The 27,834-nt window shown below is 34.2% G+C and overlaps 1 protein-coding gene across 1 annotated transcript in view; it reads right to left on the bottom strand.

Annotated features, from left to right (window-relative positions):
- mRpL45 (mitochondrial ribosomal protein L45) overlaps positions 1 to 27,205 on the bottom strand; it is a 37,069-nt gene extending 9,864 nt beyond the window's left edge. The window contains exons 1-5 of the mRNA XM_081736041.1: positions 27,029 to 27,205; positions 18,140 to 18,259; positions 13,931 to 14,140; positions 8,831 to 8,982; positions 4,771 to 4,819 (exon numbers count right to left, since the gene is read on the bottom strand). Coding sequence (XP_081592167.1) covers positions 4,771 to 4,819; positions 8,831 to 8,982; positions 13,931 to 14,140; positions 18,140 to 18,259; positions 27,029 to 27,073 — 576 coding nt within the window. The 5' untranslated portion in view covers positions 27,074 to 27,205. The remainder of the gene's footprint in view (positions 1 to 4,770; positions 4,820 to 8,830; positions 8,983 to 13,930; positions 14,141 to 18,139; positions 18,260 to 27,028) is intronic.
- Between the last annotated feature and the right edge of the window lie 629 nt (positions 27,206 to 27,834).

Here is a 27,834-nt window from a genome sequence, read left to right as displayed (position 1 = left end):
AAAGGTAAGAAATAATACTAATAGTTTTACTAATGCACTACATATTTACTGGTAGTACCGGCACATATGGCTTTAAACTCGTCAAACGTAGGGGAGACCGGGGCACATTGTCACAGTAGCAATTCTGAAAAAAAGCGAAAACATTAGGGCGCCGGTGCTGCTTTCTTGTTTACTTACTAGATGTCACTACTAACTGTACTTGATTGGAGATACGCGGCAACAACGGTGCTGCGTCAGTTGAACTTTGTTTTCAGTGCCGGAATGTAAATTTTCTGAGTCCTGAAATTGCTGTTTTGTGTGTTCGTGAAAGCGGTAGAAACAAATATTTTTGTGTGTGTTATGTAGGTTACAAATAGAGCTTCATAATGTGCTACTTTGTATGAGCCTAATCTTGTCGTTTGGTATAGATATTTTGTAAAAAGAGTAATGGCAACGCGTGGGGCAAGTTGTCACAAATAAGACGGTGCATGTTGTCAGTGTAACAATGTGCCCCACTGTGTGTTATATATAATACAAACGATAGGGTTATCTCGGTTTCGCAGACGGTGAGAATATACAAAAGAAAGACAGAGAGGAAAGCAACACCAATGGAAGATCTACTGGTTGCAGCAAGAGCTATGAAAAGAAATAACAACCCCATATCAATACGTAGGCCTAAAGCTGCTAAAGAATTTCATGACCACAACAGAACATTGGCAAGATTTTGTGCACGTATTACAGATGGCGAACTACAGTTCGGCCAATGCTTATTTACATTAGGTTACTCTTCGTAATACTAGGAAGAATTACTAGTATCATACCAAAACAAGCTTCACACATGTAATTTGGACTCACTACAAAAGAGGTTCGCGATTTGGCTTACAACTATGCAAAAGCGCTAGGATTGAAATGCCCAGAGTCGTGGAATGAAAAGGCCATTGCTGGCCCAGACTGGTATCCGGTATTTCTGAAAAGACATGGTGATCTTGCTATAAGAACTCCCCAAGCAAATATTTTGCACCTATAAACAATGTCAACGAAGGTCCAAAGAAGATTACGATTCTTCCTCAGAGGACGACGATACATTGTGTTTAGTTTATGGCGATCCATACAGTGCGAGTACGGAAGTGGATTCAGTGCATTCGATGTACGGAATCAGCCTACGAAAACTGAGGGAAGCAGAACTTGGTTTATGTGTGAATTAACTGTGACTCTGACGATGATTTCCAGGTATGGTACTTTTTAGAAGCAAAAGGATAAACATTTTCAAACTAGTTTGCGATGCGTACTAATAAAACGCAACTAAATTTCGTAATAATATTTACTCCTCTTCTAGCTATACAGCAGTCCTATCAGAGGAATTCTTTGCAATTCATAAACTACAATCAAAAACGACTTAAATGCAATTCGCTAATTTTGTGTAGGTGTACTGGAGATGGGGGGTATGATTTGATAATTTCGTCATTTTGTTATGACCTTTCAGTTTGTAGTTTTGATTCCTTAGCTATGAGTTAGTTCTGTTTTCATGGCAGTTTTGGTTTTCCTACAAAGCTTGATGTAACAATAAATCTTTTAAATTGAGAAAATATAAGCTACAGGTGCTCCTACTTTCTTTCCTATTTAACTAATATAGTTTTCCCTTTCATTTAATTATGTTTTGATTCTCTTTCAGACGCTAAGTATTTAATGCTGGTAACATTTACAGTCTTTTTTGCATTAGTAATAGTTGCATTAATAATATCTACCAATTTCTGGAAAGTGCCACAAGAATAACATGTGACAATTTGCCCCATATATTGTGACAACTTACCCCGCATATGGAGTACATTGTCACAACTGTATTGATCATAAAACATAGTACATAAATCCAGTTCAGAGCGAGTTACATTGGACAGAGAAATATATGCTATCCACAAGATAACAAAGTATGTGTATACTAAAAATTATAATTTTCGGCCTTACACGAGCATCACAAGAAAATAAAACGTGGAAATTGTGACAATGTGCCCCGGTCTCCCTTATGAGGGATAACGTCCCTCGGCATAGCCGAGTCGGTGAGCACACTATTTACGGAAAGTATTTTCTAAAATATAAAATTGCATTGTTTTCAAATAGGCTATAAGCATAATCAGTACATTAATTTGTTATATAATTATCTCAAGCTAAGCAAAGGTTTTTTCATTTATTCAGTGCATTCAGAACTTTATAAAGGTCTTATGTAGAATGTTGTTGTATACCTTAACGTGAAAGCATTTAATTCGCCTGAGGAAAGTCCAAAATTTGATAAAAATCACTTTCAATGTGATCAACTTAGTTGTAGCAATAATATATTAACAAAAAGCTCAAAAACCCAGATGGGTTTTAAGGTGGTTTTTTTCAGGTGGGTCCAACCCGAAAAAACCCACCGGGTTTTTTCGGGCTGGGCCCACTTGGGCAAACCCTGGCTGAAGATAACAATAACTTTCTGCCGAAATTTTCACAATTAGATGTTTTAGGAGTAAGTAATTTTTAGAGAAACGTATTCAATGTTAGACCATTCTTCTCATTTAGGCTTGGTGTCCACCCACTATCCCTTTTCTCTGATTATGTCGTGCCACGAATTTTGTTTGCTGTCATAATCTTAAATCTGTTGACCATGATATACCTAACACAATGCCAGTGTTGGATATATTTGTTGTAACTAACGACACACTTACAAGTTTCTTTTGTGAAAATCGAAGAGGGTCTTCTACTTTCACCAACAACTATTGTTTACAAGAATTAACTACCGCCTCGCGAACTATTTACTATCAGCCAATATAGACTAACGCAATACTATCGCGATGCAAGAATGTCCAGTATCATTAACTCAAAAAAATATTACGTATTGCAACACATAGTATGTCTATTACTTTGATAATTATCTGTATATATAATTAGGTAATCAGGTATCGTTGTAATCAAGTTGATTGACTGATTATTTATTGCCGTGGGAGTTTAAAACAATATTTACATGTGAATGCTTGTCTAGAACTTTGGAATCTTGATTTCAAAGCAAAATTCTATATTGTGTTCATAGGGTAACGAAAATATTCCTTTTTAAAGGTAGCTGACCAGATTTCTTCTTTAAAAAGACAACATTGTTCTACATAAGTATAAATATATATAAGATTTAATTCTTAAATATTTTTCAGCATAGGATAATAATAGACTCAAAAGCCAGATGCTATAAATAGCCACTAAGTTCTCAACGAAAATATTATTTAAAAAGCAAAAATTAAATTCTGATTTCTGTCATTTCAAATATTAAATTTACTTTCTAAACTCCTGCTTACTTAAAAGACATATTCCAAACTATTTTTAACATATGTTCGCTAAAGCCTATGTTAGGGTACAATTATACCGAAATTTTCTTACTCCATCCTTTCCTTTTCTTACTTCAACGGGACGGAAAACGCAAAACAAACACATTATTTTAAATGTAACCTGCTGATATCGGATGCTGAATCAAGCTTCATATCTCCTTTCTTTTTTCAAGAAACAAATGTGTTTGCTTTTTCCAGTGGACGATCACGTGGACAGCGCGCTGATTGGCTACTCACACACACCAGTTCTGCTTGCTCAGTGACATTTAAAAAATAGAATTCCAGGTCTTCTCTTTAATGCAAGTTACTCAAGGTAACTTAACCTTCTCTACTCTACTGTACTAACCTAAAATAACGTACCCTACTAACTTAACCTAATCTACTCTACTAACTAACCGACCTTATATTAACTTTACATACTCTACTCTACTTAACGAATCTAATCTAACCTAACAACCTATTCTCAATCTGCACGCAAAGGTATTACAGAGGAGTGGACACGTGGGGATTCGGAATTCTCAGTATGTAAAGACAGCGGCGTATTTAAGATTCTTTTGGGGTGTGTGCTAAACTCTTAGGATTTCATTTTGCAAGTTGTATCTCATTTTTTGCATTTAGATGTTAAATACATCGTTTGGTTGCCAATCTTGATTTGCCTCTGACTTGTGAGTGGGAAAACTGATTACTAAATTTGATAAACATGCTGTTCTATGAAGGATGAAAGATGATTCGATATAGGGAAATTGAAAAGGTAAGGACGAAATAGGAAAATTTTGATATAATTGTACCCTTACTAACTTATAAGAGAATAAATAAATAAATAAACGTATGTGTAGAGGAAAGGATTGAAGTCTAAAGTGTAATTCACTCCAACTGCAATCAAATTTATTTCTAGATATATTGATTCTTCTGAAAAATGTCTTTTATTAATATCACTGTGATACGAGAAACGACAACCAATACAGACAATAAACACAGCCTGATCCTCATCGTTAGTCTGAGCCTTTGCTGCACGTGGAATTGTGATGGAAGAGTACTGAAATTTGAACGCTTTACGGTAGTTCGGATTCCATCAACTGCAAGTCCACGTCTCATAGTCTCGGTGCTGAAAAGATACGCTAAACTTCAAAAAACAAACTAGCAAATAGTCACAGCACATCTTCACGTACTTTCGAGTTCTTACATAGTTATTCTAATCCCTCCTAGCTAAATTTTCCCTTCACCTCGATCTCCTTCCTACATGTAAACCCTGTAAACACACGCTTAAAGGCATCCTTCCAGCATTCAAGCGTAACATAGTAACTTATTGAGAATAATTCTCAGTTGTTTTATTCTTAAGATTTGAAAGAGAATTTATTTTCGCACATCGAAAATTCGATATTTACAACTATTTCATCCATACACTAAATTTAGGTAATCTGAAACGTAATAGTAAAGTAATACTTACGGGATAAGCTCGTTCCGTAACATATTCTCGTATTCCATACTTATCCTTGCTGTTAAAATAGAAAAAGAAAATGTGTAAGTCGAACGGAAATTATAAAGAATTTTAAACAAGATATAAGTTAAAAGTACACATACTTATATATATATATAAATAAAGAACAACAACTAATGTCTACTTTAGTTTACATCTAAATCATTCTGTCGAAAGCAATTATCGCATAAAGACAACACCAATACAAAAATTAAATATAGTTAAATGCAATGGAAACCGTTTACTATTAAATACTGGTCAAGTAGTTGCTTTTAATTTTAAAATAAATTTAACAGATTCTGAAACACTATCAATAATTTTAAAATATGAAAAAGAATGGGGTAAATGATATGAGAAAGTATTTGGTTGTTCGAGTCAAACATGCATAGCTCCATCGATGATTTCATACATATTGAATAGAACAAACCGGAACTTCGTGTGGGCTCTGGTCCTCAACAATCATCTACCTCTGGGTTATGTTGTTAAAGCTGACGCAAGAGAGACCGGCAAGGATTTCAGGACTCTGTGACAGACACTGATCAAAGAAATTATATACAAATTTTAGTTTTCCAAAAGAAAGGTGCAAGTGCAACTGAAAATAGTTGAAACAAACGTTGGGTGGTCGTTTCTACAAGACACGGTAGATCAAAATTGAGTTATGGAAATCAGTAAAGACAGAATAAACACTGGCGAGGATTGTGGAGGTGCTTAAAATGTTGACCATCTATGGGTAAGACTGCCATACTACCGTAAAAAACGAGACAGTTCCGATTTTGGACCTGGGTGCTTCGCATTTCCGTAAATTGAGTCGGAACAGAAAAATGTCCCGTATTTTAGTCCCATCCCATTTCCGCTCTCAATATCACCTTTTATCGTGAAGTGAAAAATCAAAACAAATTCTGGCATTGACTGGCAACCCTGTTATTAGTGAAGGAACAATAAGCTGCGACTTGAAACAGCTTGGAGCAAGTTATCACATCATCCTCTCCGATTTCATAAGAGCAAGTTAACAGACTCGCAGCGCAGAGCTGCAGTTGTCCGTTGGCAGTCAAGGAGATCTGCAATCTTTGATAAAGTGTACGAGCTGACATGTTGATAATACACTACAAGTGAAGTGTTCCAATTTTATATAAACAAAAATGGCTAAACCGAAGTGCAAGTTTCCTTCCAATTCGAGGAAGAAGTCCCCTTTTCTGAAAGCAACGAAGTTGAACTATGAAGTAGACTGCAAAATTTGCGACAGGGTGGGAAGAAATAATGATTTTTTTAAATTTAAATCAAATCTTTCTCCTCGTATAATACAAGTCGCGAACTGAAGACAAAAACATTAGGTAATAGTATTAAATGTTAGTTATGCCATTTAAATGAAAGTATTGGAGTTTAATTTTGAATTAATCCCCAATCGTTAACCTATTTCAATCCCAAACAATGTTTCTTAAGCATTAAGGAAAAAAGTACACCACCAAGTTTATCAACATGACACTTTTTTTTCACGAGAGTTACTGATATTTCGCAGGGGCATATTTTTAAAAAATCGGAACTAGCTAGCGGCACGAAATACATATAAAGTACATAAATTTCGCCTAAAATTAACTAACTAACTCTATGGCCTATGGAATCCGGAGTTCAATGCCGCGTTTACAAAAGTTCTCCACTGACTTCTATCCTTAGCCAACTGGATCCAGTTTCTACTTAGTATTCTTATTTCTGCGACATCCATCTTAATACTTTCCTCCCATCTGCCCTAGGTCTTCCTAATGATTGTTTTCCGATTGCACTTTCAGTTAAGACTTTGAAAGCGCTCCTACTTTCTTCCATCCTAGCTACATGACCTGCCCACCTGAGCCTCTTCGACTTGATGACCCTAACAATGTTTGGTAAACCGTATAAATTATGTAGTTCCTCGCTATGAAATTTCCACCATTCCCCATTTCCGTTCCTCTTGGGTAAGAATATTCGTCTCAGAATCTTGTTCTCAAATACTTTCAGTCTATGCTCTTTCCTCATAGTAAGCGACCATGTTTCGCAACCGTACAGAACAACAGTCATGGTTATCGTTTTATATATTTTAAGCTTCAAATTCCTCTACAGAATTCGCGACGACAAGAGATTTTGAACTGAATAATAAAACGAATTCCCTGCTTTTAGTCGACATTTAATTCCTTCGTGAATATCGTTTTCGTCTGTTAATATTGATCCTAGATATTTGAAAGTATCCACTTTATCAAAAGTATTATCTGATATTTTAACGCATTCATAATTTGCCATATTACGATCCCGAAGAATTTCTATGTATTTAGTACATAAATTTCTCCTGAAGTTTTAAAATCTTTTTTTTTTTTCTTTGTTTCGGAGAGGGGATCGGACCCCTCTAAATAAGCCTCTATTATCTGAAAACAAATAAATAGAAGTGGACACAAAAGAATTTTCATCTTAAATGCCCATGGTGATTTCCCCGTTGGAATAGTTAACAGTTTAAAAACCCTATGTTACTAAGAGAAGAAAGCAGGATTCATTCGTTACCCGTTCAAGACGGGACTTTTCCTAATCATTCTCTGCATGATACTCGTTTTCATACTGTGCTTACATACATTTGAGTCTCATTGTATTATGATTATTATCTTCCATAATCGAAATAACACAACAGAAACGGGATTTTACTTATTTTCACTTTAAATTAATTTATTTCAGAATTTGATTTAAATCAACGATTTTTATTTAAAAAATCAAGTGATTTAAATCTTGATTAAAATCCTGATTTAAATCAGACTGATTTAAATCAATCCACCCTGATTTGCAATGCCTCTTTTTCCATTGCACATGGTGGAACTCGTACATTGGTTAAGCCCCAAAAAACAAGCGAACGTAATATGGCTTCGAGCGTTTCTACATCTACAAGAACAGGGAAGATAAGTGACTTTTTCTCTAGCAAGACATTTGGTAAGTTAACAAAAATTATAAATAATCTTTTTTGAGAGGCTAGGGGCACAGAATTATGCTTTGACGAAGGGTTTAGAAATGTGTAAATCCGGCCCTGACAATCACACATGACGCGAGGAGAAAAATTAGTTAAGTTTTCATCAGATTAAAGTGAGAAATGTAATTTCGGCAAATACAGCCATTCAAATAAATATTGCTAAGCGCGCGAAGAATATTGAAGGTAGATTGTATCTCGCGTTGAAATGCTGAACAGTCACGAGACCAAGCAGAATGCTCACCCTTACAATTGACATAAAAGGGTTCAGGGTTCTGCACCATGACTACCCTGGCCACAATTAGCACAAAGAGCTGCACTCGTATTGCACGACGAACTAGTATGCCCAAAATATTGACAATTAAAACAGCGCAGGGGACTAGGAATATATGGGCGAACTTCTAAACGATAGTAACCAGTCCTGATTATTTCGCAAGCGTGGGCAAACTGAAAGTAAGAATCAGTGACTTGGTAGCACCTGACTTTTGATACGAGCTACTTCTATAACATGTTGGCCAGCTAACTCAGATTTAATTTTCCTCCTCAATGGCATTGAGATATCACACCTTGAGAGACGTTCAGTAGACGGTGGAGTTCCACTGTCACGGAATTTTAGAATTTCAAAATCAGGAAGCATTTAATAATTAATTATAATTAATTTTGAGACAGTCTGCATCATTCAACACCTCCAGCGACAGAAATAATGATCAGAGTTTCTATTTTATAGGAACGTAAATGATTACACTATTATCATTCATATTATTAATATTACAATTAATAAAATACTAAATAAATGTACGGCGATGTGATAGTTCAGTAAAATGTGTTGTCAGTCAAAAAAAAAGTCATAGATAACAATCTTGACAATACTTTATTAAGATTTCAAATTTCTCTTCAGGGTTTACACCACAAACAATATCTCCTTTTTTAAAAAAACTAAAAGTCTAATCATGATACGAATAAATGATACATGACAAGTACCATACTGTAATTAAAATGACACACCTACACAAAATACCAATCCTAAACTACATAATACATTCTGACCTCACTTACTTTGCAAGACACTTATGAGCATTCAAGTAGATTTCTTGTGCCTGATCAACAAAGTCATCTGGTTCAAAGTCCTCATCAAAATTTCTTATTTTCCTCACTGCCATCATGGATTTACTCTTCTGCTGGATACGTTCGATTTTCTGTTTAGCTCCCTTAAATTAACATATGAAGATATGCTAAGAATATGACATGTAGAAAGATGGATATACATAAAGATGGATATATATATATATAAATTTACAACAATCTGTCTAGATTTATACAATAGTAAAGAACCATTTACAAGATTTTCTAAGTTCAACACTAGGAAGAGTACGAAGAAATAATATGGCATTGTAACATACACAGGATCAAAGATCAAGCACCCAACCTGAAGACGATTAAGTCAAAATGATCACACGCAACTAGAAAATACAAAGAAGGAATAGAGTAAAATATTTTGAGAAACTGTAAACAGAAATATTACACAACAAAATGAAGTACATAAACAACTACAGATATTAATTTGAGATAATGTAAAAGATAAGAGCAAGCAGAACTCTTGGAGCAGACTATATAGTGATAGAAATAATACCAGCGGAAGGTCCATTAGGTATACACTAGCTCTATAGAGTAAATATATCTAGAAATAGAAAATTATACATGAGGATAAATCATGTCTATCTTCAATACAGGAAACAAACTAAATAAATAAATAACAACCGACACTGCCATTGAATAAGTTAATATACCAAGAAGTTCGAAAAAAAATTACAGCAGCGAAAAAAAATCTTCTTTCAGGGATCCTATAAGTACTGATTCGACTTTCAAGAATATGTGCAAAAGAATAACACGGTTTTAGCCCAGGAAGGCAAACAGTGTATTTCATACCTGTGATAAGAAAGCTTCATATATGCATTAAGGAAGTCAACTGAATGCCTATAGAGTCAGTATAACGTAACTATAGAACACAATGAAAAGATGGAACAGAAGAAACAACAAACCACCCAACTCTAGAAAGATATAGATAGTGTGCCGATGAACTATAGAGAAGGCAAATGGTTCGAAGTGATTTGATTCTGAAACAGGACTGTGTACGATTTCCTATACCCGGGGGACGTTCGGTGACATTTTCTAGAAAATCAGTAACTGCATTTACATGAAGTTTCCACAGGACATAGTTGACTAAGCTCACGAGCTCTGTTTCTTTAGAAAAACTTTCCTGAGCATTAGGACACATTTCATTGTGACATTTCTTCAATGAAGTATTCCAGTGATTTTATTTATTTATTAAACATCTCAAAACATGTTAAACCTTTTTTATTATTATTATTATTATTATTATTATTATTATTATTACTAATCCGAAAATGTGAAAGTCACAAGGTTGGTTCGGACTATAGGGTGAGTGGTTCAACATTTATCACTTGAACACTTAAATTGAGCAAAAAGTTCTTCACTTTGTGGGCAACATGTGGGCTAATATTACCGTGTAACATACTGATACCTGACATTACCATAACACGATAGCTGTTTTTGATGCATTCAAAACTTGCTGCAGTAACGAGTTAATCGTAAGGTCTGCGTTGGTGGTTTCGATTTCAATTTGAATACAGAAGTCAAATTTTAATAGTCCACAACAATCGAAGAACACAATAAGCATGATTTTTCCTGCAGGTGTTTGGAATTTTAATATCTTCGAATTAATGGTGTTTCCACTACATATTTGCCTGAAGGTGAGGACAGTGTCAGCGCTCGAAATGTTGCAAGATACAATAGTATTTACCTGGCTGCTAACCCGAGGAGACCAAGCACATTCATTTTTAATATCTCTTACGATATTGGTATAAGAAATAGGAACATATATAAACTTGAACTCGGTCCTATCCGAAGATGCGGAACGAGTTTTTCTCGAATATATCGCAGATGATAAATAATAAATTTATTTAGAGGAAGCACATAAGTGAGAATTGAAAATGCAATTTATTTTTGTTTAATTTTCTCGACTGCCTAATACTTTGCATGAAATGGAATGAATCTATCATTTTCAGATATAAGACGGCGATTTAGCTAGATCCCGACCTTCAGACACCTCATTTAGAGGCGAGTTTGGTAAAACTATTGAAATGGAGTAAATCTATGGATTCCCTGTTCGCGAAAGCGATTTAGCAAGGGTCTTGACTCTGAGAAACTTAACTTAGGGAGCGTTCTCTTTAGGCTTCGGGCAAGAGAAAGTGATTTAACTGCATCTCAAGTTTTAGAAAATTCACGTAAACGAGAGTTTAGGTATGAAGTTTCCAGAACTACACACGGATCAAATTTCTTACACCGAAAGTTGTCAAAGTATTCTATATATATATATATTTAAAATATTTTCCATTAACCAGGCAGAAAACATACTTTCCTACTATTACGAAAAAAAATCTATATATAAAATATGCACTACAGTGGTGGATCGACAGTGAAGTCACATCGGTAAAAATTAAAGTTCTATCGCTTCAAAGTAAGGAAAGAAATCTTACTCAATGTATTAATTCTTGTGTGCAAAAAGTAGTACTATAGGTAGAGAAGCACGAACTAGAAAGAAGACGGCTAAGAAATTTTGTACTTTTTAAAACATCTCTCTTTTAATGAAGAAATAACAGTATGTCTCACCTTTCTTATCCTATTATAATGTGGCAGTATGCATATATTTGATTATTTTATTTTATTTTATTTTTTTATGTATAAATAAATTTTAGATATTAATTTATTAAATAATATTTAGTAAAACAGAGTTAAAAAAATAAATAATAAAACAAATTACATAAAAGCTTCACATTGCATTTAATTTATAAAATGATTATATAACAGTGGTATTAAGGAAACTACAATTTGGCAAATTATTTTAATTGTTAAAAATAGAAACAAAATTTAAATTATATATTATTAAAAAATTATAAAAATTTAATGTTATAAAGTTTGTAAAATGTTTGTTAACACAAACACAATTTTGAGTATATCAAAATTGCTAAGTATTGCGGATATTGGCATTTTAGGGATTGCAATTGTTAAACAGCAATGAAAAAACTGGAAAGTTTTTTTGGAGTAGAAAAAAAAAACACGCTTTTAACGTTATGTTGAGAAGGTAGATTTTAAATTTAAAAAAGTTAATAAAAATTTAAAAATAAAAGGTTTTGGGGGTGATTTTGAGTGATTATAAGTAATTGAAAAAAATAATTAAAACAAAAATTAAAACGAAGTAATTTAAAAGCGCAGGGTTGTGCAGTTGCATTTTAAGTTTATAAACTTATACAATTACTATTACAAAAAAAAATTAAAAAAAATAATTAGTTTACGTTAAACTTAATAAATTTATATTTTATTATTGTTACTGTAAACACGTACATAAAACCAAAAAACTTTATCATGACGCCCAGGAGATTTGAATCCATTTGTTACACCAACCATTTAAAATAGCTATAAAAAAGCCAATTATTATTCCAAAAACAACAAAAAACATTAGAGGTATGTGTTATTTTTTAAATTTGTTGTTAGTAATTCAATGTTTAAAAATATTATATTCTATTTAACAAAAATAAAATACCCAATATTACCATTCAACATACTACACAAAAATTTACTCATAAATTAAAAATACATAAACAAATTAAAGGTTAAAATTAAATTGTTATTTCATGCAAGTCATTACCTTTCATATAATTTATGTTTAATTCAATATTCCCGTTCATTTTAAAAGATAAACAAAAAATAACTTTCCTGCGTTCAATTTCATCCCCAAAATATAAACATTAAACCAAAAATGTTAATAATAATTTAAAATGCATTTGATTATTGTATTCTGAAGAGAAAAAACACACGAAAATCACAAGTTAAAAAAACAATCATTTCATAGGAAAGAGAAAGGTATTTCGGTGGACGCAGTAGATTTTCTAATTCCAACAAATTATTTGTAGATCTATTAGACAATATTCAATGACAAATATGTTTTATTAAAAAAGTTTAATAGTACAGCAATAACTGTTCTGAAAAATGTTGTAATCAGATTTCATGGAACAAAATTATCATTTATAATTTATACATAATCTAAAACTTCCGTTAGTATTATTAACTTACTGACCTGTTTGGTAAGGTAGTTAGACAACAAAAACGGCACTTGTGATATGCTTTGCTGCTAGCAACCGATACAGTGTCAGTCTGAAAACCAATCACGACAAGCCCCGTACTAAACACAGGACTCACTAACATTGAATGTTGTAAATCTACTTTTTTTAATTGCAGAAATGACTACAGGAAAAGAAAAGTGACAACTTAATAAACAAATCATAAAAAATTACGAAAGCTAAAATTTCCATTTTTTGCCAACAATCCAGCATTTTATAGAAAAAAAAAAACGCCGTTTCTTTTTCTTTTCATTTCTAACTACAAGTGAAGCGATAAAACTTAAAAAAGTAGCTTCCCTTCACGAGCGCTTTCAAATAGCTAAAATACTAGGGATTGATTTTCGGTGGGTTTCTGATCTCCATTATCTCATACGTTATAACTGTGGGATTCTAAAACTAAACAAAATAAACATAAATGAAGTGAAAATATAGATACGCATGCCTTCATAAAGATTTACTAAATTTGTAAACATCACAGATTATTTACATAAAATTTGCTCTATGACAGGGTGACCAGACATTCAGTTTTTAACATAATTGTCCCTTCTTTCCTTTAGAAAGTCTTCAGGTGATCCGAGAGAAATACAAACAGAACGCAAAATGTAGTTACATTTTAATTATTTGAAGTTCAACAGTATTTTCAAGAAAGAACCATTCATTCTACAAGAAATTCAGTCATCAAAAAATATGAATTCAAGAGTCAAGAATATGAATATCGACGACCTGTCAAATGTTAAAATATAATATAACAATTAAAACTGGAATAAGCTTAAATAAATAAAACCCGATTATTTTTGAAAAGTTAGAACCGCCTTCTTCATGCATATACCTAAGTGGACTATTAAATTATGCCAGTTCATCGATGTTTTTTAAAATTTTATTTATTTTATTTATTTTTAAATCTGGTCACCCTACTTCATGACAAGTATCTCAATCTTACACATAAAGATGTACGTACTGGAAGAGTAACCGAGGACATTTTTCCATCTCCTTCTGGAGGTACGTACGCATCGAATACTGCTCCCGTACAACTAACATAATAAGGACGTTCCATCCATGGTCTTGGCGGAACAATACCCTTTTCCTTCATTTTTGCACGGATTTCCTGCTCTGATAACTTCGAAAGAGTTTCCTCCTCATTGAAATCTGGTAATTCTACTTTAATAAACTGAAAGAAAAGTTACATATCAATAATATCCATAACAATAATCCAACAATATTTCGAGTTTATTCATTATATTTACTATGTACTACCCTATTTCCTAAATTGATTCTTATCATCATTATTCGTGATTTACATGATCAACCCAGAATCATATTACTTTTGATATTACTTTATATATATATATATATATATATATATATATATATATATATATATATATATATATATATATATATATATATATATATATATATATCGGGTGTTCTGGAAATGGCGCCCACGGACCACAGAGCACTATTCTACAGGCCAAAATGAAGGGAAAATATTATATGATGGTATGCCCTCCGGGGCCTCCTTCAGCTGTTATGAGGAATCAAAATTTTACAACGTGGCAACGTCACAGATTAGCTTGAAGTCATTAGCGTTACTCTACGAGTACAACAAGCAGTTGAAACGATTGTTACATTAATAAGTGATGCTAGTGTCAATCAATATCGACTTTACCTGCCATCTCGACGAATCGATATAACTATTTGATACTCTGATAGATCTAATCCATGGTTTTTATCTGCGACGTTGCCTCATAGTACAATTTGTGTCTCCAGATAAGGACTAAAAGGTATACATATATATATATTTTTTGCATTATTTTGCCTTGTAGAATAATGCTCTGTGGTCCGTGGGCACCATTTTTAAAACACCCGATATATATAAAAATATAATTGCAAGAAATTCTACCGAACTCCACAACTTTTATCTCGAAATTTCGCATTTTCATAGATTTCTACGGGTTCTGACCCATCTTCAAAAAATCACTGGCCCTTCAGAGAATTTCCGTACCTCTTCGCCTTTCCAGCAGAAGGTTTTATCTCACCAATTTGTTAATTTTCCTCTTATATTCATATACCAACATTCTTTCACTAAAGTAATGAGGTGACTATATATTTTTTGTGTATATTCCTACAAAAAAAGCAACACGCATTATTATTAATTTTTCATAGTATAAAAACGATAAACTTCCACCTAGGAGTGCATAACAGCGGAGTTCTTTAAGAAAAAATGTGGTAATATTTTACGATATAGATGTTTTTGACTATTTTTAAAATATATTTAAAAATGTAAAATGTATCACTTGACCAGGATAATAGTGCTGATTTTGGCTGGAGGTGTAGTGTTGTGTTTACCAGTTACTGGGCGAGCGCAGTGGGACAGTGGAGCAAAGAATGTTACTGCTGCAGTGTATCCAACGCTTATTCAAAGTTGCAGTTTAAATTAAATAAGTAGCCTAATCTGTTTACGCTTAATAAAGAATGCCATACACAATTTCTTCATAAATTTCGAACCCTTCGGTGAAAGTGGCAAGATATAATCCGGCTCGAGTCAAGTTCTAATTATGCTCACAAAATCTTTCGAACGGTTCTCTCGTTTTCCCGTGATGATAAAACAGACAACGTCGATGTTATTTATGTATATATATTGAGAATAACATAAAAACTGCCTCCTCCTTCCCCCTCAGAAGTGGAATTTTTGAAAACTATGGCACACGTGTCCAACTATTTTTAATGATGAATTTATATACCAAGTTTCACTTCCCTAACTTGAGAGGGTCCTGAGACACACTACTTTTGGCATTAATTTTGATCCTCTCCCTCTTAAAAAAATGAAATCTTTAAGTTTTACGTCCCACGGTTATGCCGGTTAGGCTAAAGGAGACGGTGATGAGAAATGAATGAAATGGCGGAATAAAGAAGGTGGGAGGAAACGGGAGAACCCCGAGAAAACTCACGAGCACGGTGTTTGTCCACCACAAAGTTCACACGGCGCGAGCTGGGATCGAACCAGAGACCCCAAGCACCGGAGATGAAGGCTCTACCACTGAGCCCCTGAGCCCCCCCCCCCGCTCTCCCTCTTAGAATACGCATTTTAATTGAAGTGATACAATCAAACAGTTCAGCTCGTTATACATTTATAAATAGGCTATGGCAGGTATCACCATGATTTGTCCAATTATGAACTAAAAATTGTGAATATTGACTATGGTATGCACAATTCTGGACTAAAAATTGAAAGTATTGAATGTTAAATGGATTCAAGCCTCCTGTACTATATATGATATCATTAAATCACATTGTCAAAATTCTTGGTCCATTAACTGTAATCTAAAAAAAAAAAAAAAAAAAAAAAAACTATATACAAGAATGAGTCATAAGTTTTACAGTATTTCCACAACCCAAATAGCAGACGCGTACATCTACTGTGCTCGACTTTAAGTACAAGGTCAAACTGGTGCAAGATGTAGTGTGGTAAGCGTCATCAGTCAGTTTTTAGTGGCACTGACAATGGGTGCTAAACAACATCTGATATTTGCACTGTTACTGTATGAGTTCGAAATCTGGCATAACGTTGCAGCAATTTAATACATTTATCATTGCGAAAGAGGAAGGTCTAATGAACTACAGCACAAGTGGTTGGTTTCAGAAATTTCCTGCAGCTTGTAAAAATATGGAAGGATCAGCCAACGTCCGGACACCCAGAGTAACATATTCTGAGGCCACGGAACATATCATTGAGGAAGATCTATTCATCAGTACACAACGATTGTCAAACCAATCGGCATGCCCCAGTCCACTGTTGTATCACCTTCGTGAACTCGGGAAAACCATCAGGAGTTGAACTGAGCTGACCCTAGCTCAGGTTCGAGAGGAGAGTGTATGTGTGCCGACAACTACTGCAAAATTCACATGATGTTCGTTCCCTAAACAGACTGTCGCTGTGATGAGACTTTTTTTTTTTTTTTCCGAAACCCAAATGAGCAAAAACAATGATTGAGCAAGGGCCTTCCAGAACCGGTCATCAAACAGGGAAGTTTCGAACATAAAATCATGATCTGTGTGTAGTAAAACTATGAAAGAGTAATTCACTTCATGTTCATTCCCAATGGTTGTACAATCCGCGGCAAAAAACCTGCAACATGAGGATGTAAGTGTATTGTGAAACTACGCCTAACAGTACAGGGAATGAACATAACGTCTAAGTGGAACGAATCACGCCAGGATAAACCTCGGCCTCCTCCCGTGCACACTTATTTTGGAGCATAACACTTCGTCATTTCACAATAAACATATATGCTCATGTTGCAGGTTTTTTGCCGCGGATTGTACCATCAATGTCGATCTTTATTCCGAACAGTTGAGGAGGGTGCATACTGCATTACGCCAAAAATATCGTGCATTAGTCAACCGAAAGCGCGCCCTGCTGCAACATGAAATATATATATATATATATATATATATATATATATATATATATAACTACACTCGGCTTGAAAAACACAACAAAAAATTTAGAACTTGTTCGTATCAAATTTGATTCCACATTTAGCATATAGTCATCACCTTGTCTCTTCGGATTAGTACCTGTTTCATTCATGGCGCACTTACTGAAATCAGGATGCTTCACCAACCAGCAGGAGGGGGTAACAGCAGTGACTGACTTCTTTACCTTTAAGAACAACACATGGAATCGAGAAACTGGGAGGAAGGTGTCTGCAGACAGTCCAACACGAGGGGCTATACTTTGAATATTAACCTTCTTTCACTGAACTGTAATAAATACAGATATGTTGTGTACCAGAATATTGCAAGACGGATTAAGGTGCAAGTTGAAGACTTACATTTGATCGGTGTTTCAGAATGATCAGAAATATCGCATTTTATTTGTTTTAAGAAAAATAAATTTGATTAAATCACAGATTTGAAAAAAATAATTCGATATAAATCGCTTTGATCTAAATCAATCAACGCTGGAAAGAATGCTACCATAACAAAGACGTTTCATTGCTGACTGTACTTAACCATATACCACTATGATATTTTGTAGGTCCGCTAATACTACCAGTTAATTATCGTATCTAATGCTGTACAACAGAAACAATCGAGTTTAAAGTAATTTTAATTTATTCAAATTGCTAATTATTCTTAAAGATATAAAACTATCCATTACCTTCAGAGCTCGAAGTTTCTTGAATTTGGGATCCCAGTGTTTAGTTTTCCTGTGCCTTACGATCTGAAAGTTTGTCTGAGCACCGTTCACACAAGGATATAATAGACTTGTCGTAATATGCTGTGGAAATAATAAAACAATATTATAATACACTGCATGGTTTGGAATTCACTTGATACATAAATATTAGCATATATAAATACAAAATTTGTATAAGGAAGTAGTCACCAATTCGGAAATGGATTTTTTTATGTTCTAGCTCCCTCGGTCTAACGTAGAAATACTTGCAATGAGGGTTTGTAGTTCTGTTCTGTCGGTATTGACCCACTCGTCATGTTCAATTACATCATCTGGATCACAGTTCCAACTTACTAAAGAGATTGAGCTTTAGGTTTTATGGAGAATACTGTTTGCATTCGCACTGTCAGAGCATACAGGCAAGATTCCCATCGTGAAGTTACTAGTTATTAATATAATTTTTGCTTTAAAAAAAATACAATGGCTCAATTTTTTTTTAGCTGAGTTTTTTTACTAAAGAAAGTAGTTAAACTTACAGGTAAATATAAAAACCTTTCAACCAAAATCCGTGGTTTTTTCCTTTTTACATGGCTAACTCAAAATCACTTTTAACATCTCGGCTGCCTCCGTAATTTTTTTCTTTCTCCCCCTCTGTCAGCCTCAATCCCATTATATTGCCCAATTTTATCAATCTTTTAACTTCACATTAAAAACTTAATAATTTTTTGCAATTAAAAGGTCTCATTACCTTTTATATCCATTGTCCCTTAGGACAAGTTGTTATAACCAAAAAAACATATTAATGGTTCCTCTTTTTTCTCTCATTAAATTTGTTTTCAACACACAATACAAGTTTTCTTGCCTGCCGAACCATGTACTCTGAAACGTCCAATTTGTTTGCAACCTTCTTTGTGGACCACGATCGAAGGATCAGTGTAAGAATTTGAAATTTTCGTTGTCTATTCACTGTAGGCAACCTCTGATCCATTAAAGAAACCAGGGGATCTAAATATGTAGCCTTATGTTGCAGATTACGTCCACATTGTCATTGTCGCTGCTTTAGTTCAACTTCTAAAACTTTGGATGTCTTGTCTGCTACAGCTTCTACAAGCTCCTGCACTTTACGTTTCCCATATTTAAGTCTTGCGCAATTTGGTACGCAATACAGCTTCAATGGTGACTTTTACGAATCTTCTAAATTTCTTTCACTGCTTCGGAGTTCAACTCCTGAGCGATATAACTTTTTCTGAGTTTTCAGATAAAACTTCAACATCTTGGAGAATGTTCATATCTAACTTCTTCCCACACGATGCGCATATTTTCTGTCCACAGATTAAATGAACATCTGCCTTGCATGCTACTTTTTCCCTGTACTGTAAAGAGATTTACGCAAAGAGTGCTTCACTAGAACGCTGTGTAATTTCATAAGGTCGCAGCATGATCTCTAAACAATTCATACTTCCTCAAATACAATGCATCATGATGCAAACAGATTGTCTGCAGATCTTCTTTGGATATACCTGACCTTAGCACAAGAAGAGTTTGTTTTTCTGACAGTAAAATTTTAACCTTCCAATTTTCTTGCTCTTTGTGTAACTCACTTTATGACATTCTTCGTGTTTTCTATTTATTTATTTATTTTAAATTTCAACAGAACATGGTTCGAGTTTGTGACTAGTGGCCATAGCTTTATTTCAGGTATAGAACACGGAAACGATTGAACCATTTGACTGAGTACAGCTTCTTCCAATCGAATTGATTTAACCCAATCATCGACTTAACTACGCATTACTTACTGCACCAAGTAAATCTATTTATGTAACACACAGAGACTGTACTACCAAACTAGTGTTGCAGACACGGTAGTGACAGATTCTTTCCCAGTCTGTGGACAACTGAACTCACTACATCAAAAGGACTGTTTTTATAGTATAAGCCATGGTTTATTGCAGGCAGTTCGAAAATATTCTGAAAGGAAAAACAATTTAGAATACAGTTCTACAATATTCTGTAAAATTCGAAACTCTTCCAACGCACTGTAAAATATTCTGGAATGTATCATACTCTTCCGGAAGGATCTAGATTGTTCTGGAAAAATACACATTATTCTATAATGTTCTACAATATTCTGCAAAATTCGAAACTGTTCCAAAGCAATGTAAAATATTCTACAACGTTTCATATCCTTCTGATAGGATCTAGAATATTCCACTAGGCAATAGAAATAAAGTACCAAATAACAACGAAATTTCCCAAACGTCTAAAATTGCAGGTGTCGTAGGATGTATGAATTAATGCAGATATACCCTTAAGGTGACAACACTATACAACACATTGCCTATATGTACACTCATGTCTAAAATTATTGTCGAATGTCTATAAATATGTTGTTCTAGGAATATAATTTGATAACGAATTCGCCCGGTATTTCTTATAATGTTAGTACGTGTATAATTGGCAAATATATGTATGTGGTAAATTTCATGTCAAAAGAGCAGTAAATAAGGACAATAAAACAAAAATAAAAGTTTCTTGTACATTTAGCAATATTTTGTTCTATTCATTCTAATTTTCGTATTTATAATTCTTTTGCTATGAAATTTACTACAAATATACATTTCCCGATTATACACATAGTATCGGTATTAAAAGTACCCTGCAAAATCATTATCAAATCATATTATTACAAGACAGTTATAGATATGCGACAATAATTTTGGACATGAGTGTATATATGTAATACTGAGACCTCACATGTCTATTGAAGCAGCGATATTAATTTGCGTTGAACATATAAAACTTGTTTTATCACAATAAACACGTGAATGAGTTCAGATTATTTATTATTCATAAGAAGTAAGTGTCCGGTTATGTTGTATTTGTGTACTTGGAAACCTTCTGTTCTGGTTGGGCGCAACTTATAACATTTATTAATAATTTCAACATATACCCAAAATCCCACTGTTTTTCTTTCATAACTCTTTAGAGCAGAGCTTTACGCTGAAGATAAAAATTATCACCAAAATACCTTTATCTTTCGTGATAATTCTTGTTTAGTGATGCAGTGTTTTTCGCTCCATAAAAATGTTAAGTTATAACATTCATTATATTTTTTTAAACAAAGACAGGAGTTGGCTATCTTGATGAAATAATTATCGTGAAACCTACAAACTTTGTTGATGCTTTTCTGTGGAAATTTTCACGCAGCTATGTTTGTTAGATCTTGTACTATAAAATTCTAAATTTAAAGTGTAGTCTCAAAGCAGAATCTCGGAAGTTTTATTTTCCCAAACTGTGACCGCCTCTAACTCCAAACCTATTTGGTTTGAGAGGAAAAACTTCACACAGGTTATGACCCTTGTACTACTAGCAAGTGACTTAAGTTTTATGAAGATCTGAGATGGTGGGTTAAATGGCCTACAAAAACTGACATGGAATGACCCTGTCCATGTGGTTACATTACACTGCACAGAATAACTGTATAAAAAACATGTATCCACTGTAAGGTAATAAGTTTATTTCGATTTTTCATCTTTCTTACATTCAATAATGATTTCACGACGACAGGGGACTTTGAATATACGGAGAATGAAAATACTACTGCAAAAATAAGGTTGGTAACCCACGTCGGCACGATCGGAAATACGATTCGGGGGGGGGGGGGGGGATATCACTCCTGGACCACTCCCTGAAATCACTGATTACATTTATTTTACTGAGAGATGAAAGAGGAAGTCACCAACAAAGCTCACTAAAATGGGTTGCGGCAATGTGTAGACTAGTGCTTTTTGGAATATAGAAAGAATGACACCACGCAACACCTTTTGTTTAAAAATAAAATTTTGACACGCAAATGTTGCAACACTGTACGTGATGGTATCGTCAAGAAGTTCGGCCATATATCGTACAAGAGCAAATTACCGTATTTGTACGTTTACAACTGTATATCTCGCAACACTGATATAATAGTTGTAGTGCATAAGAAGCAAAAGCTAGAATTTGAGAAGATATTAACTTTCTGTGCGTGTATCGAAACGACAGTTTCTTTTTGTATCTAAAAAAAAAAAAAAAAAAAAAATCAATAACTTATCAGTTGATAACGGTTATTTGACTATTTTGGCTGAAAAAAGGAATCATATTGGAGGAGCCATATGCGAATTCTGAATTATGGGAGCCAAAGGATTCGACCCAGAGAAAGGACTGAACCCTTCTTTAGAAGAATCAGATTGGAAAACCAAAGAACTTGAAATCACACAACTCACTGGAACCAAAGGATTCGATTCCTGAAAAAGAACCAAACTACAAATCACTAAGTTCAAGATTAAATTTCATTTCTCTCCATACTTAGTCACCGTACAGTGATGTCATTTATTACCTCTTTTGGTTATTTGACGTTTAAGTTTTGTATAATTCTATCAATTTTCCCGTAAATTTTTTAATTTGGGGAGCCATCTGTAGAACTTAACTTTATACATCTACTAGATCATACCTCTACCACGCCTCTCATTCATTGTGTTAAGTTCCGTTAAGGCCCGCCTTGGTAACTCAGAATTTGCAAAATTTACCGGAAAGAATCGGTGAGTGTGGTTGTTATAGAGTATGATAGAATAAAAAAAAAAAAAAAAAAAAAAAAAAAAAAAAAAAAAAAAGAAATTAGTATTTATGTATATTGGTGATATTTTACTTGAGTGGACGTTACGGCGGAAGTTAAGCCCATTGTGGTACGAGTATATTGAGAAAATAGAAATCCGTAATCCGAATATCTGTGCGGACTGTGATTTAATAATGTTTGTTTTGCGCAGTTAAATATCACCAACGAGGAAAAAACTAATGAATTTCTGCGAAAGACACGGATTAATGAATGTAAGGACGCGATGTTGAAAGTGTAGGAAAGATGTTGCGATAAGGAAAAATAAAGGAAGTTGCGTTTTCAAATGTAATGCAAGAATAAATAGTGAAATGTTATTGGAAAAAGCGGCAATAAAGAGAACATTTTTCAAGCGTGCTTGATCGTCAATGGAAAAGATGGTGCATTTTACTCAATAAAAGAGACATGATGAAATGAAGTGAAGTGTTTTGTGAAGGGAATGTACACTCATGTCCAAAATAATTGTCGCATATCTATAACTGTCTTCTTGTAAAAATATAATTCGATAATAATTTTGCAGGGTAATTTTAATACTGATACTATGTGTATAATCGGAAAATGTATATTTGTGATAAATTTCATGGGAAAAGAATTATAAATACGAAAATTAGAATGAGTAAAACAAAATGTTGCTAAATGGACAAGAAAGTTTTACTGCTGTTTTGACATGAAATTTGACACATACATGTCTTTGCCGATTATACACATAGTAACATTATAAGAAATACCAAACGAATTCGTTATCAACTTATATTCCACAACAACATATTTATAAACATGCGACAATAATTTTGGACATGAGTGTACATAGAAGTGTCGAAAAGCTGTGTCCTCGTTCATTCGCATAACCATCGTCGCTTACGCGACTGCTCCCTATGGTCGCACCCTCTACTGCGCTCCTGCTCTGAGTCGGTTAGATAGCATTCGTGCTTTTATTGCCCATCTGACACAAGTTGATTGGTGATTCTAAGTTGGTTTTTGTTTTATAGTCTGCCGTCCTGAAATCATTCTACATCCAGTATTGCAACATCTACCTTAAGAAACATTTTCTAGGGACTAAGAGTGCATTTATTTCTTGTAAGAGAAAGTAATATTTCATGAAGGTAAGTGTATTCCCATAAAACAGAAGTACCGGAAACGAAGCGTAACATAACTACCTAGTCTATAAACCAAAACTTGCAATACCTTCTGCAGGCAATTTGTAACTTTTTTTTTTAACAGTTACTTCTGTTCATTAGCTGGCAGAGCTTAACAGAGTAAATGCCAATACAGTAAGTTCCGTTTTCAAAAGTAATGGAAAAATGAAGGGTGAGAAATGTTATGTTGAGAAAAACCGAGAATAAATGGAACATTTTTCGAGCGTGCTCAATTGTCAGTAAACAAGGTGCTGTATTTTACTCAATAATGAAGATGATAAATTGAAGTGCTATGTGAAGGAAGAGTACAAAGTAATCATAGAAGCGTCGCAAAGTCATGCCACACGCAAGTAAAGTGTGTTTATATTATTCAAGTGTTTCTCTATAGTCTTCGTTTATGCGTATACCCACCGTCAAATTTACTTGAGCACATGGTTTTACCAAATAGAAAATTTACAGGTAGAAACACGTGAAACATTTTTCGTGAAGGAATTGAGAGTGTGATATAGAGTTGCCAGACGTCCCGGTTTTCAATAAAAGAATTAACTGTCTTGAAAATGCTTTCGGGACGCCTGTTTGTCCCGGTTTTCCTTCAAATTCCAAAAAAAAAATCAATCTGCAAGAACTAGTATGTCTCACCTCAAAGCGGAAGGCTTTCGGAAGATTTGTGTAGCCAATTTATTTTACCAAACAAACAACAGGAAGTTTGAAATCACATTCATTCTTTCGTCCTATGGGTTGTTTAGCTTCCAGAGGGAAAAAAGGATTTTAAAAGGTATCTAAGGGAAGCAAATGGTATGTAAATAATTTCTTGAATATCACTTTCAATACAAAAGAATGTATTTTTCCTTGTAACGGTCTTTAACTTCTAGTTATTTTATCAATCGGCAGCGCAGAACTGCTTCATTGTTAAAACTTTGTATCAACTATAGCGAGACTGCTTTCCGTCGCCACATATTAACCACATTTAAACTATTTCGTCCTGTCTGCCGTCTTCTTAGGCAAAATTTCTTCTGAGAACTGTTTTCGTGAATATATTTTTCCATATGTGGATAAATATTTCTAAAGATACTGTGTCCGCATTCAATATTTTTATTTATATCTTTTCCTTTATCTGATAAAATTTTCAGTAATTTTCAGGCTAAAATTCCGTAACAACTTACTCTAGCACAAGAAGTGACAGTTAAACACATGAAACTATGTGTATTGTTTAATTTTGATAATGGATTTTGAATTTTGCCAAACTTTTGGAGAGTCTGCGTAAGTCTTCCAAGACATTTAGTTTTTGTTTATTGTTCTGAATTCAGCGTAAATGTATTTTTACTTGCTAAATGCTAAATTTGTACCGTATTTCTGACTCAGGTGATGATGCAACAGAGAAAAACCTATTCCTTCAATCATAAATGGGAGGGTGTGTCGTAAACAGCGCAATATTTAGGACCTGCTAAACACAATAAATCGGAATTTGGAATAAGGAACGTTCCCCTTGTAGGGCTTCATTTGTGTTAACTATGTATAGAATGAACTGGAAAATAGTGAGTAGTAACCGGGAAAAGACAGGTAACTAACGGACTTTGATTAAATGAGTAGGTGTCCCGGTTTTTCTTTTATAAAATCCGGCAACCCTAAGGGTAAATAAGTAAGCTCTAACCTAATCTGAAAATGTAAAAAAAAAAAAAAAATGTCAAAATTTGGTAGAATCTGAAAGCACAAACCTAACCTGAAAATATAAGAAATCTCTCAAAATTTGGTACGAAGTAAAGCCATTTTGAAGGTAACAAATGTTGTCAGTATTTTCGAAGCTCTAACCTAGCCTTAAAATGTAAGAAATCTGTCAAAATTTGATAGAACCAACTTGAAATCTCTAACAAACAAACAAACAATAAAAAAAAAGAGAGAGAGCGAAATTTGTCAGAGTTTGGTAGAACCGTCTGCTTGAGTTGATTTTGAGTTTAACGTCCCGTTCAGCAGCGAGGTTATATGAGACGTGGACCTATTGATTAACGTGTAATCCGAACCATATGAGCTCCTGTCAGGAATAGAACCCAGGTCTCCCACGCCAAAGGCGCGTACGCTAACCCCTTAGCCACGAAGGAGCTCCGTCTGCTTGAGTAATGTCACACGGTTGCGCATCTGTTCTGACTAGGTTGAATAACATTCGTGCCTGCTTCCTACGGGCGCATCCTCTCGCTACCACTCTGATAGCCCTGCTGCACTCCTTACCTTACTCGGCTAATGTTTTTAAGTTGATTCCTATTTATACCCATCCTTTCTAGTCAATCTGCACCCAATAATGCAACAACTACTTTCAGAAATATTTACTAAGGCAATAAGTGTGTATTTTGTGCTAAGAAAAGATAATGTAAAAATCGGATTGAGTAAGCCCGCTCCCCCCAGTGATTTTTAACGAATCATAGTGATTCTAACGGTTCATACTAGTTCATAATGAATCGGAATCGCATGTTATAAAGATTTAAGATGTAAATCTTGCGGTAAGGAAGTTATTCTCTTTTAGTATAAGTAGTAGTAGTAGTGGTAGTAGTAGTAATAGTAGCAATAATAGTAGTGGTAGTTAGTAGCAATAGTAGTAGTAGTAGTAGTAGTAGTAGGAACGGGTTAGAAGCCCCGCAGGGGTTGGTTGGGTTCTGTTCTCGATATAAGTAGCAGTAGTATCAGTAGTGGTAGTAGTAGTATCAGTAGTAGTAGTAGTAGTAGTAGTATCAGTAGTAGTAGTAGTGACTCTTCCAGTTCCGGTGACAAAGAACTGGGGGAAGCGGGCTATACACAAACCTAAAAATCGTCTCCTAAAATTGGAAAGTACCATCAACAAAATGTAATCTTAACTTTATTCAATCTATGAGCCAAAACTGGCAATGTCTTTGGAAGACAACTTTGGTAAGTTATTTATTTTATTTGCTTGCGGAGTTTATCGGAATAAATATCCATTCTTTTTAACACAATAAGCAAAATTTTAGAAGATACTTCTAGTCGGTTTTATCCAATAACTAGTAATTATGAAAAGGCAGCCCTATTCTCAATCTGAATCATTGTGGCACCTAGATTTGTGATCTGTGCAACTCAACTCACCTCAATAAATCGAATACTCCTACTGGAAACTATAAACGAAGTCATAGTGCTACCAAAGTTAATACTCTCCTAAATTAATTTTATGCACAGACAAGTCTGTGATTTTATGTTTTTCTTACAAACTAACAAGTTTACATTCTTGTTTCTTTCTTCTTCTTCTTCCTTATCTTTTATCAATATAGGTAACATGTCCTATACATAAATCGTGCATGCTAAGAATGTAAAATTGTCCTATGTATTCTCACTTGGAGATTTAAAAAAAAAAAAAAAAAATCAAAACTAAATTGTTAAAAGTAAGATCACAACCAGGAAAAGAGATCGTCAAAATCAGGAGAGTTCAGACAGGAACGACACCAGTTTTAATTTCTTGGGAGGAAGGGGCACAGCTATTTCTTTTTAAATACCAAAAATAGAAGTTTTATACTGCTTAACCTATATTACAATACAACATGTGTTAGGCAGACTCATAGTTACGATGAGCGCACAGGGGTGGATCAATCAAAATTTAGTCGTGGTTCCTAACACTGCTTGTATATGATCCAAGAAAGCTTGAACAAGAATCTTGCTGAAGACAATTAAAGACTATTCGATGAAGAAGACGTCATACTAAAAGCCTAACTACTGCAGGGAACATATGTTAGTCGAACTCTTTAGTATGACACTAATCACGCATCAAAACGACTCTGCATAAGGCCCAATAGTTTCGTTCTAGAAATTTCGTTTCAGTCCTGTTTTAAACAACCCAATCCAAGACCATTCAATAGCAAATCAGCGCTCCAGTTGAGTGCAGGAAAACACAAAACAAG

The sequence above is a fragment of the Thermobia domestica genome, chromosome 13 (genome assembly GCF_964235325.1).
Source record: "Thermobia domestica chromosome 13, izTheDome1.hap1.1, whole genome shotgun sequence".
Classification (NCBI taxonomy): Eukaryota; Metazoa; Arthropoda; class Insecta; order Zygentoma; family Lepismatidae; genus Thermobia; species Thermobia domestica.
Note: the sequence above shows the minus strand (reverse complement) of the source record. Positions and strands in the feature narration are given on the sequence as shown.